Source organism: Macrotis lagotis, chromosome X, assembly GCF_037893015.1.
Source record: "Macrotis lagotis isolate mMagLag1 chromosome X, bilby.v1.9.chrom.fasta, whole genome shotgun sequence".
Lineage (NCBI taxonomy): Eukaryota > Metazoa > Chordata > Mammalia > Peramelemorphia > Peramelidae > Macrotis > Macrotis lagotis.
In genome coordinates this window covers 1,960,143-1,972,700 of record NC_133666.1, presented here as the reverse complement: position 1 = coordinate 1,972,700, position 12,558 = coordinate 1,960,143, and the positions used below count along the sequence as shown (strand labels likewise).

Sequence of the window (12,558 nt, the reverse complement as noted above, 5' to 3'; positions counted from 1 at the left end):
GATGGAATATTGACAAGTTCTTTTTCTAAGAAATGTGTCGTGTGTGTGTGTGTGTGTGTGTGTGTGTGTGTTTCTGCTCTTAAAAAAAGGACACCGACTCTATATGGTCGGAAACTCAAGGTTAATAAGTCAATAAGAGGAACCATTGCAGTCTCCATTTTTCCCTCTCCTGCTAGCATTCTAGGATATTCCAAGAGATGTTGAGAAGCATTTCATTGACAGACTCTAGGAAGAAAGCTCTGACACCTTCATAGAAAGACTGGGGATGCCTTTGGGGAAATGCAAGACCAGTAATACTTGGAGCATTTCTGTAATTAGCATCATCACATGGATGCAAAGTCTCATCACCCTCAATCCCATTCCTCCCTAGACCTGACCTCTAGCTCCTCTGCTTGCCTTGACTCCAGTGAGTAGTGGAACTGATTGGGATTCAAAATGGCTGGGAGGTAAGGTCATTATGGTCCTTTGGGACCCCAAGGGCTTATAAGTTCAGAAATTAATTTTCAACCAACACTCTAATATTTGCCCATGCTCGATGAGCCCTTTGGTGGGAAGTTAACTTGGACAGACTCCACAAGAGAACTATGGGAGAAGAAGTCTTTAGGGTAACTCCTTCATAGTCATCAGCTCTATCGAAGAGAGATTATGGACCTGTGACTGCAAACTGTGGTCCTCACTAGCCATATTTTCTCTCAGTTCTTTGACCTTGGGAAATCTTTAGTTCAGAGGGGATAAAGAAAGAGAGAACAATCTAGGAATAGTTAAGAGGGGACAAAAAATAAAGAGAAAAATCTCGAAATGGTAGCCTCCAGGGAAGTATTTAGCTTTCAATTGCAAATCTATTTAGACTTATGTGGATTCTATGCTAATCATTCAAAATTCCACTATAATCTTCCTAATATTTCTCTCCCCTCAAAATGGCTATTGGATCCCCCAAATTCAGAAGATTCAAGTGAAGCTGTGAAGGCCAGGAGCAGAGAGAGACCCTGATTGACCAGCTACAGTTCAAGGGTCCTGGTGGGAAGTAAAGAGAGGATAGAGCCTCACGCCACAATGGTTTTCCCTGCTAGTGGTCCATGATGAAAATTGCCCTTGAATCAGATCCTGGTAAAAAGAAGCTAAGTGGAGAAAACCTGAGAATTTCTTTAGACTCAAAGCAGAGTTATCTGCCTGGGAAGATAAGGGCATGATCTTGAATTGTTTTTTGGCAAAATAGTCCTGTATTTGGTAAGATTGAGGCAACCCAAAGGGCTTGTTGCCTCCATATTTGTTAACTCTCATTTTGGCCTGACCTTAGATGGAGAGGCTTGAGCAGTGGGGCAATTCTTCTAGTGTACAAAGCATAGGCATGGTGAGTCTCTGGGAGCAGCAGGATGATGCATTAGAGCAGCAGGATGACAGATCAGATCAGCTCCTCACTGCAGTCCTTTCAGGAGCCTGGAAGAAGCCATGCTTCTATTGTGATAGCGACCTCCTTCATTGCTCGAAATCCCAACCTCTTGGTGTGGCAGTTGATAGTCCTCAATGAGGTGATGAGCCACAGGCTAGGAGGAAGCATCAGTACAGGACTTTTGTTCTAATGATAATTAGTCTAAATTGTAATGAACTTTTGCCTCCTCCAGCAGGAAAAGCAGTAACTAGAGGTGTTCCGGGAGTACTCCATGGCTTCAGATAGGCTGTAGCCAAGGAGAGGGAGCTGCCCTGGTAAGGAAAACCTGAGGGAAGCTAAGCAGTGGGCAATAGATAACATGTGCCATTTAGCAAAGGTCGCCAGGTACTTTGACTTTCTTTGACCTATTTATCCTATATTTGATCTCTTTATTAGAGTTGAATTCAGAGTCCTTGTGTTTTCATCAAGTTCTATTTTTTCCTTCAAACCTTACACAGCTGCATTTCTTTCGGTCATTCCTACCTGGTTGATGACTTATGCCCCGAGAAAATGAAGGCAGATGCCATTGTGGATGAGCCTGGGAGGAAACAATCATCCTCATGAGGCCAGGTCTCCCAAACCCAGTCCTGCCATACACTTAGAGTTTCCTCCCTTCCTTTGCAAAACCTGATGCTGGGTTGGATTCTGCTCAGTTCTTGAATGTCTTTTTTCCTGGCAGGACCACAGACAAGGACCCTCCCCATGTGAGGGCTCTTTTTCTTGGCCAAAGAAATTCAGCCTTGATTACCTAGCCTTGGATTTTAATCCAGCTTCTCCATCTCCAGTGCTCAAGGTAGGAATCTACTTTCTGGGTATTTCTAGCTCTAGGACTGGTCCACTGAAACCCTCCTGTTGGAAGTTTATCTCCTTATACTTCCTGAGAGGGCTTAATTATGCCTTACCTTCTTGGGAATTGTTCAAAGTTTAGAGTTCATGTGGTGTCCCAATGGGTCTTGGGAGCTTAATGTTGCTTGTATGCTACTAAGTGCATAAGGTTGGGGATGGGGCTTCCTTTGGAGGTGAAAGAGTCATGTCCATTTGTATCCAATATCAACTAAAGTGGAGCTGTCATTTTGATATCCCTACATGCTGCTCACAGTAGGGAACCTCTATCAGATCATATTTGTATTAACTTCTTGAAGAGCTTGGTGTTTGGGGTTGAGCCTTCAGACCAGGCCCATCATAGTTTATGTTCAATTTTGGAACAAAAATGAGGCCCTTATGCATCTGTCAAGTTAACAAAAGTAGATTTACTTAGCCATAGGAAGAGAAGGCTATTCCACAAGGAGATGCATTGAAGCTCTTTTAGTTGCTTCACCCAATGAAACTCTCCTACCTCCTTGCCTATTTATTATGTTCTGCCTGCCAGACATCAGGGAACACCTGGAGCTCACTCCAGTGAGCAGTAAGTGATGTCAACAGCCTGAGCCTTTAGTGCCCAGAGCCAATCAAGTTCCAAATATGGTTTTAATTCCTTTTAAGGAAACATCAGCCAAACTTGCATGGTGGGGTGGGGTGGAAAAATTATGCCATGGGTCACAACCAGATTTGTATATCAAACATTTGTCAGAGAAATTTGACTTCCAAATTCTTTCCAAGGTGAATGTCTCCTTTTTAATTTACCATTTTAAAATTATTATAAATTATTACTAAATTACTAATTACTAAATTATTCTAAATTAGTTACCAAAAAAGGAGTGTTTCCATATACACAGAATAAAAGCAAATTTATATACAAATTCCTCACTCTCCATTTCATACCATTTGGTTTTTTATTACAATAGATGCCATATGTTTATTTTCAAAACTTTGTGCTTCCTTTTGCCCCTTCTTCTGTTCCCTTTGTGTTTAAAAAAATGTCTCCCCTTCCCCTTCCAATTCTCCTTCTCTTCTTCTTCCTCTTCTTCTCTTTCTCTCTGTCTCTCTTTTGACATCACTCTTACTAATCGACTCTCTATTAAACAGAATTATTATTCTGTTTTAAAATAAATTAGACCCCATTCAATATGTAAGTTTTCAAATATCTATTTTTTTGCATTCTTTTACAAACTTTTTTCCCTACAGTTTTACAGCATTATTTTGTCAGAATGTTTATTTGGGAACCTTATCTGAGATGAGAAAGGTTAACAGGCTCAAAAGTGGGGGAGTCTGAACTGGGGGACTCCCAGCAGAATCTATGAAATGGAGTAGGAGGGATTCAGGGATCTGATTTCAATAATCTTTTCTAGTCTCATGGTCAAGGAAGGTTTAAAGACAGGTAGCAATTTAAGTTTCAATAAATTTAAAAGTGAAAATCATATACCTTCTACACCCTCCCCCCCCACTCTGTGATTTCTTTCAGACTAGCCATCTTCCTTCATTAAGCTAAAACAGTAGGCCTAATATTAGGAGTAGGGAGGTGGGGTCAGGGGTTGGATTAAGTACTATTTACTCTTAAAACTTCTATAGAATTTTCTTCTTTTCTTCAATTATTCATCTCTGAACTCCTTAATCTATTTACTAAAATGTTTTTAGCAGTTCTCCCAACTTTTATCTGACTTTATTTCTGTAATTCCAACATGGCTAAAGCTGAAATGATAGGGCAAAAAGTGTCTTATAAGGTTTTTTTCTTTTCTTCTAACCTAATCTCCCATGGAAGGTCTAACATGAGAGCTAGTCGTAGTTACTGGGGCAGTTACTTCAAATATGAATCTTCCCTTGAATTTTCAACTCTTTGGCTACAGCCTTTTAGCAGTTTTTCTGTCTGGATGCATTTTCCTTTTAAAAATTCTACATTTTATAAAGATACAAAACCAGACAAAATGATAAGACACACATAGACATAATATATGTGGGGGAGATCCCCTTTAGGAGGAGAGGAACCAAAAGCATCACTTAAAGCTGCCCAGAAAACCAAAAGTTCATCTGATCAGATTTCTCAAGGACTAGTTTTAATTTCTTTAATTTGTTATGATACAAACTAAATTAGCTCAAGCAAATTCCTAACTGAATGTAGTGCAGTTTTATACCAGATGTCACATAATTCAATTGCTTACTGTTTAGTCATTCCTATAATTATTGGGAGCATTTCCTGGTCCCATTTGATCAAAAATCTATTCAAGTGGGATCCCCCAGGAATCTCCCTACTGCTGGAACTCATCTTCTCTTGCAACTCTTCCAAACCTTGGCAGAAAACCAATTTCCCCACACCTTGTGGGAAACCAAAACTTCCCCCCAAAATTAACAAAATCCATGGGAAAACTGGGTCTAAACCTCTTGAAAGTAAACTTTGGAGGGGGAACTCATTCCAAACCTACACTTCCCCAATCCTGATCCTCAAAATCCAAACAAACCAAAACCTAAACCAAATTCTACACCTTACCTAAGGTCAGAAGAAAAAAGTCCTTCAGACTACCTGAAGGAGTCTAAAAAAAGCCCTGCAGTAAAAGATTAACCAGAAATCTCTAGAGACTTTTTCTGGAAGTATGACTGCTGGGATCCAAGTCCCTGCCTTGACCTAACATGTATTGAGTGCAAAATAAAATGACTGAGGAAAATGAAAGTCCGATCTTCTAAGCCTATAGATCAAGTAGGCAATGCATGCCTTTGGCCTAACAGAGAGACCAGGCTTTCTCATTTTGGGCTTGGACCTAGACTACAAGAGAAGAAAGATTTCTTTATATTAAAAAAATTAATCAAATAAGGTCAATTAATTCAAAGGAAACAATACAATATTAGGTAATCTTGTGGCCAGGGGGCAAGTTATAGGTTTGACTGGGACATGAAAGAATTCATGTAAAAGACTAACTGTGATACAGAAGAAATTTTAGGGACATAAAGGTGATCAGCAGAAGCTAAATGAAAGAAATACTAAAGGCAGTGTTACTGGAGAAATTGCTGCTGCCAATTAAGATTGAAAGCTCTTGCAAAAGTGAAAGAATTCACCACCAGCCCTGGAATTGAAGTAGCTCAGGATTTATTTCACAAGCCTGCAAAATTCAGATTAAAACCTTTTTATGACAAGACAAGGAGCTGCTTATAAGGACTTGAGGACAGGGTGAATAACAAAGTTTTAGGCAAGATGCCTGAGGATAAGGGAGAAAGGAAAAACAGCCATAAGGGAATAGAGGCCATAGTTCTCCAGAGGCCTAGGTCAGATTGTGGTTCTAGCTTAGAGAGAGAAAGTGGCCATCTTGCAAAGGGGAGGGATGGAGGAAGAAGAGAACTCCTCTTCCAAGCCCCCTGTTTTAATACATTTCCATAGAGGGTTGGACAAGATTGACTCTTGTGGAGTGGTTTAGTACCAGGCTCCAAGTACTCTCCAATTTTCTCACCACAGTGGTGGCTCTCCAAGGAATGGCTAAGACAATACTCATTGTACATGGGTGATGGTTTACATACACCTCAAAGGATATGACCTTAAAGTTCAACATGTCATTTCCTCTATCCTACATTAGCAGGAAACCACTGATTCCCTAAGCAACCTAAACAACCTAAGCAACTTAAGCTGCCATGAGAGGATGAGCAATAAAGCAAAAAGGTTACATAGGGAATCACGCTCCCCAAGAGTGGGTTAGCTTCCCTGGAAGACAAGCAAACCAACTGAGTAGAGGGGGAGCTTTTAAGGTGGATAAAAGACACATAGGTCCTGCTTAGGGGTGGGTAGCTGAGAGAGTAGAGTTGAGATAATGAGTGATAATGTTGATGAAGGACAGTAGTTCAAAGACTAATCAAAGATTAATCCTTTCAGACTTGGTCAGGGACCATTGTTTTGTTGATAAGGTTTCTGAGAGGCAAGATACTTTACGAAAAGTTCTTGAGTTCCTTTCAATAACTTGAACAATGGGATGGGGATGGGGGAAGATCCATGCTTAATATAGAGTGAACAGATAAAGCCTATTTCTCAGTCCAGTATTTCCCCTACTCATTCTGGTTTCTAATTGGGAGTCCTTTCTAATTTTTTTTGACAATTTTGGAGGGGAAGGGTGAACAGGTACAATTCTCTGAAATCAGAAAAGGTGTACCCACTGCCCAAGCACATGTAAACAATCAAAGGAATATGGATACAATAACTAACTGATCAATTGACATCTGGGTTGCTTGAGATGTACAATTATGAGAGAACTGCTTGCATCAGTCTTTGGATCTGAATACATTTCTAGTCTGTACAACCTAGGTCCTTAGTTAAGGATCTTTAAACAGCACATAAGAGATGGTCCAGTCTCTCAGACACACAGGGCTGGGTTCAAACAGTGCAATAGGGTTTTCTTCGAATCCCAACAATTGAATAAAGTTTTCCTCACAAGACAGAAGTTGAACTAGATACATAGCTGAATAGAAAGGGAACTGAGCTAGTGCTAGAATTGAGTCACAAGATGGAGTCAGTCTGATTCACTCAATTCCCTTTACTACTTGCTGTCCTTTCAATTCCCTATACTTTCCCAGTTAACACTCCCCTCCCTCATTAACCAAGAGTAAGAAAAGGGGGAAAACTTGAAACAAATGTGTTGTTAAGCAAAACAATCCCCACAGTGTCCAAGAATGCCAACCACCTTTTAATCTTCCTTCTGGATCAGGAAGGTTTTTTGGTACGTAAAGCCCTCCTTTATTTTCCCCTTTCCCTTCCCTCTCCCATTAGGTTTGATGTATTTTTTCACCAAACTGTGTGTGTGTGTGTGTGTGTGTGGTATGTTCAGCTCTCTTTGGTTCATTTCAGATTAGAAGTAAGGTACTGATGGCCACTCTTCCCATTCTTTCCTTCATAATTATAGGTTATTCTTCCCTTACCTCAGTGATAGGAAATAGCAAGTTCCTTCCCCTTCTTCATTCCTACAATAATATATCCAGAGGTATGCTGGAATCAACTTAGACTGGCTCTTGAGAGTCAATTTAACAATTATTAAATACTTAATGTGAGCATTTAGGTGGAAATTGGCAAATGATATAAATTGGAATTTGATTTATTCTTTTGTTGATCGTCTAGACCAAGCACTGGCAAAATGATCATGCACCCATCTGTTTTAGTAGAGCCCAAAAAAGTTTGATTGTATTTAAAAATGTAAAAACTATTCTTCTCTAGCAGCTTCTTGAGGCTCGATATTGCATAGGGGTCCATATTTTGCTAACCCTTGGAGTTGAACTTAAAAGTCTGTAGTGTATACATTTTTTCAGAGAGCTAATTGTTAAACATTTGCTTGCACAACCCTGAGTATATCCCTCCTTTTAGCTTCCCTTCTCTTTCCCCAATTCAGTCTCTCAAAACAAAAACACCAAATATCTCCAAGACCTTTTTTCCTTATTTCACTCTCCAAATACCCTTTGAAGTCATTAAGATTCTGCAGAGACACTACTTTCTTTTCCATCTATTAGAATGTTACTATGTATTATCGTGCCCATTCCATTGGTCTAATAAATTTGACATTCTAGATTTCGCTGGACTCTTGTATTGGTTTTTCATTCCTTCCTAAAAAGCTCTGACCTTTTTAAAATCAGAAATGCCTGAAAGCCTTTGTTGCCTTAAAGGTCCATTTTCCTTCTCAGACCCCTCCCCAGACTCAATTTTGCAAAGTAAGCTAGTTTTGGTTGTAAACCCATATAATTTTTCCTTTTGGACTATTGTATTCCAAGATCTCTTCTGGTTTTTAGTAAACACTGTCAGGTCTTATGTGAACCTGACTGCGGATCCTTGATACTTGGAACTACTTTCTGGATGCCTGCAGTCAGTTTTCCTTGATGTGGGAGGATTTTGGCCATACTATTCCTGGAACTTTTCCTTTGGGGGGTCTTGAAAAAGATTCCTGAAAAGGAGGTGAATAATGAATTCTTCCTATCTTTGCTTTGCCCTCTAGTTCTAATAGATTTGGGTAGTTTTGATTTAGGACTTCTTGAAATACTTCCTCCTCTAAATTATTCTCCTCCCAATTTTTTTCCTCTAAAGCTTTTATTTCATTTTGTAAACCTCTTTATTTTTCCTAGTAGTTTATTTAGTCTCTATGGAAAATCCATTTTCCCCCTTGAGTCTTTGTCTACAATTGTTGTGGAGCTAGATTTGCAATCATTTTTCATATTGAAGAGTGTTTTCTTTGTTTTACTCACCTCTCCAACTTGAGTTCCTGAATTGAATTAGAGCTTTGTGCCAGGGCCAGGCTCTGCCCTATCCTGGTAATTAACTATATTGATTTTCCCTTTAGATCTTCAGAGTTCCCTCTGGTATCTTAGGACAGAGTGTTAGGAATGTCAGAGCCCCTGAGACTGGACCATCTAAAGTATATGCATTGAGGTGCCCTGTATGTTAGGTTAGCATCACTAATTGCTGCTGCTACTCTCTGAGGCTTTCAAAGTTCTCCATCCTGGAGCTTTCTTAAATGAGCACAGATGTCCCTGGGAGACTTGCTCAGTAGGAGAAACTGGCTGATATTTTCTGTAATTTTAAGGTGAATGAAGCCCCTTTACTATATGTTTTCTCATTCTATTTTTTTTTTTAGTTTTTGCAAGGCAATGGGGTTAAGTGGCTTGCCCAAGGCCACACGGCTAGGTAATTATTAAGTGTCTCAGGCCAGATTTGAACTCAGGTACTCCTGATTCCAAGGCCAGTGCTCTATCCACTATGCCACCTAGCCGCCCCTTCTCATTCTATTTCTTATGGCAAACTAATGCTCCATTACAGACTGCTTTCTAGACTTCCTTCTATCCCGTGAAGATGATCTTGTGAATACTGGGTTTCTGAGTTTGACCATTTCTGATTCTTGCTTATTCTAGATTGCTCCTGGTAATATAATTTTCTCATTTTTAATCAGTACCAAGTAGCTTTGATAATTCTGACTTTACAATATAATTTGAAGTTGGAATGCTAGTTTATCATTGTGGTTATGACACTTACTCCTTTTCTTTTCTTATTGTGAATTTCCTTCTATTATTTTTACAATTTTTGCTGTCTTCTCATGAGAGGTAGAATTTCTTGGGTTTCAAATTTCAGCTCTCTCTCCTCTATTTTACATCAATGTTATTGCACATGCAGGTCTTATCCTTTTTTCTGTTTCCTGTTTAAAATTTTTTTTTTTTTGGTTTTTGCAAGGCAATAGGGTTAAGTGACTTGCTCATGGTCACACAGCTAAGTGAGTATTAAGTGTCTGAGCCCATATTTGAACTCAGGTCCTCCTGAGTCCAGGGCTGGTGCTCAGTTCACTGCTCTACCTAGCTGCCCTTTGACATTAGATTCTTTTTTTTTTTTAAGGTTTTTTGCAAGGCAAATGGGGTTAAGTGGCTTGCCCAAGGCCACACAGCTAGGTAATTATTAAGTGTCTGAGTCCAAATTTGAACCCAGGTACTCCTGACTCCAGGGCTGGTGCTTTATCCACTGCGCCACCTAGCTGCCCCTTGACATTAGATTCTAATGAAATTCTTTTCTCCTGGCTGCTTGCCAAATATGTTTCTTGTACTGAAACTGAGATTTAACCACAGTAGCTTGAAGTTTCCAGAGTGGCATTTATCTCTGATAGCAATTGGATCAAACAGAATTTCATTGTCTATATTCAAAAATTTCTGGTTGGTTTTCTTGTATTATTGACTGCATTTTTTTTGTTTTTGTTTTTGATTTTTTGTAAGGCAAACGGGGTGAAGTGGCTTGCCCAAGGCCACACAGCTAGGTAATTATTAAGTGTCTGAGACCGGATTTGAACCCAGGTACTCCTGACTCCAGGGCCGGTGCTTTCTCCACTATGCCACGTAGCCGCCCCTATTGACTGCATTTTTGCATTCAAGTTTTTTTAAAATTCATCCTCTTCTGCTGGAAGATCAATAAACCTCAAGATATTTCTGGGCTTCGTGTATTTAAGATGAAACCTTTGACTGGTATAGAATTCTGCTATTCTTTCAAGTGATTTCCTTTTGCATCTCTTGCCAAATTTTCTTCCATTTCTACATGTCTGGGTTACAAATCTCTCATTATCTCTTTCACAGCAGCTAATTTTCGGAGAGACTCTCCAGCACGTGTTCTCATTTTCCTACTTTGTTGTTTGTCTTCTTTAATTCTGTAAGAACTCTGATTTTTGACCCAATTTTTATCCTTTTTACTTTAAAAGTTTATTTTCTCTTCTGAATCATTCTAGTGATTCTTGGTAGTCCATGATGTCTAGGAAATCCACAGAATTCTTTTCGAATGGGAGGTGGTAGATAATTAATGACCATAAGAACAATATCTGGGTACATCATTTTACATTCTGAGGCTAAGGGGAGTGTGAAGGGCACCAGTGTCCAGGATAAGAAGGGAGGAAGGTACAGAGGGCTCCGGTTAGATTTATTCTGAACTAATGCCAATCGATCCGTTTTTCCCTTGCAGAAACCTTTGATTTCAGAAGAGCATCGGGTTGACTACGTCCAGGTAGATGAGCAGAAAACTCAAGCCCTGCAGAACACTAAGCAGGAATGGACTGATGAGAGGCAGGCCAAAGTGTGAAGGAGAGGAGGCCTGGGGCATGCTTGGAGGTACATCTTTGGTGTGTGCCCCACTGAGCAATGCCAGAGGACCTAGGGATGAGGTTGAAATGATCTACTGGATGAAAATTGGCCCTGCAGTCAGAGAGAGGTAGTGGGATATGTTCTGGGGTCAGGAAAACTGTGTTTGAATCCTGCCTCAGACACTTCTTACCTGTGTGACCAGGGCAAGACTTACACTTTACCTTTTTTGTGCTTCAGTAAAATGAAGAGGTTGGATTCACGACCTAGAAGATCCCTTCCTCCAACTTGGGCTAGGATCCTGTGATACTTAAACAAGATTCAAGAGTTGATTATTTATTTACGATTAACCATCATCATGGATTGTTGTCAATAGCACCGAATCTGACAGCAGGGAGAAGGAGGAGTCCAGGAACCTGGATCTTGAGTCCCATGGACATTCTGATCACCCTTAGTACATCCTTGACCTATCTAGTGAAGGGACCTCTCTCGTGGGATGCTCCTGCATGGCCAGAAGAGCCGGGCGGAGTTGAGCTGGGAGAGGGAAGAAGCACCCCAATGCATCCTACAGAGAACTCTGCTGGTAGCCCATCTGCCAAAGCTCTGGAGCTACCCTAGAGGCTTCCTTGGAGTCAGATAAAAGACTGCTACAATGACCAGCTTTGGCTGTACCCACTGCCCAACCATCCCAGGTGCACCATTTTCACTTGGGTTGGCTGCAGATGTTGTCAGTGTGATACAAATGTTGAGGCCTAAGTATCTAGAAGGGTTAAGGCCAAAAGAGTGGAAGCATCAGAGCAGGGTGAAATGGAGGACCTACAGGCAAACTTGGCTATGCCTCTTAGTATATTATGTGAAATTGGGTAAAGGTGCTTTTCTCTTCCTGGGCCTCCTTCCCTCATCTGTAAAATGAGGAGTCCAACAAGATTGTCTGGGAGGTCTGGAGGTGGGGGTGGGGGTGGGGGAGAGGGAGAAGATGTGCATGTGAGACTGTGTGACATAGAAGAGAGAGGGTGTGTGTTCATGGCTAAATCACCGTCATTTAAAGTCTTCAAGACTATAAATGGCATGGTCAATCTGCATTGATAAAGGGATTTTCTATTCTAGGAGTTCCCCCACATGGCTGAAACCAAAAATATGAATTGAAACCTACACATACTCTCTTTCACACACAGACACACAGATACACACACACGCCCCCAACAGAAAAAAAAGGGAATCTCAGAAAGTCAAAACTTAAATTTGTATTTTCTCCTAGGTTAGGTTAGGAATATATGGGGAATGTTGTGAGAAGGAAGAGAATTGGGCTAGCTTTCCCAATCAAATGAATGAGAATATTCGCTCTTGGGTCTGGGGTATTAAATTGTATCTATTTTTAAAATTTTTTATTTATTTTTTTTTGCAAGGCAAATGGGGTTAAGTGGCTTGCCCAAGGCCACACAGCTAGGTAATTATTAAGTGTCTGAGACCGGATTTGAAGCCAGGTACTCCTGACTCCAAAGCTGGTGCTTTATCTACTATGCCACCTAGCTGCCCCCAAATTTTTATTTCTTTAAGGCAATGGGGATTAAGTGACTTGCCCAAGGTCTCACAACTAGGCAATTATTAAGAGTCTGAGGTCGGATTTGAACTCAGGTCCTCCTGACTCCAGGGCTGGTACTCTATCCACTGTGCTACCTAGCTGCCCTTATCTATTT

General features: G+C 40.5%; 1 protein-coding gene across 2 annotated transcripts in view; it reads left to right on the top strand.

Annotated features, from left to right (window-relative positions):
• GAB3 (GRB2 associated binding protein 3) overlaps positions 1-11,789 on the top strand; it is a 154,816-nt gene extending 143,027 nt beyond the window's left edge. The window contains exons 9-10 of one of the 2 annotated variants that reach the window (XM_074199431.1): positions 2,109-2,222; positions 10,746-11,789. In XM_074199431.1, the coding sequence (XP_074055532.1) occupies positions 2,109-2,222; positions 10,746-10,862 (231 nt within the window). In that variant the 3' untranslated portion in view covers positions 10,863-11,789. Of the gene's footprint in view, positions 1-370; positions 2,223-10,745 lie in introns of those variants that run through there. The other variant, XM_074199432.1, reaches the window with a different exon arrangement.
• Positions 11,790-12,558: the final 769 nt, after the last annotated feature.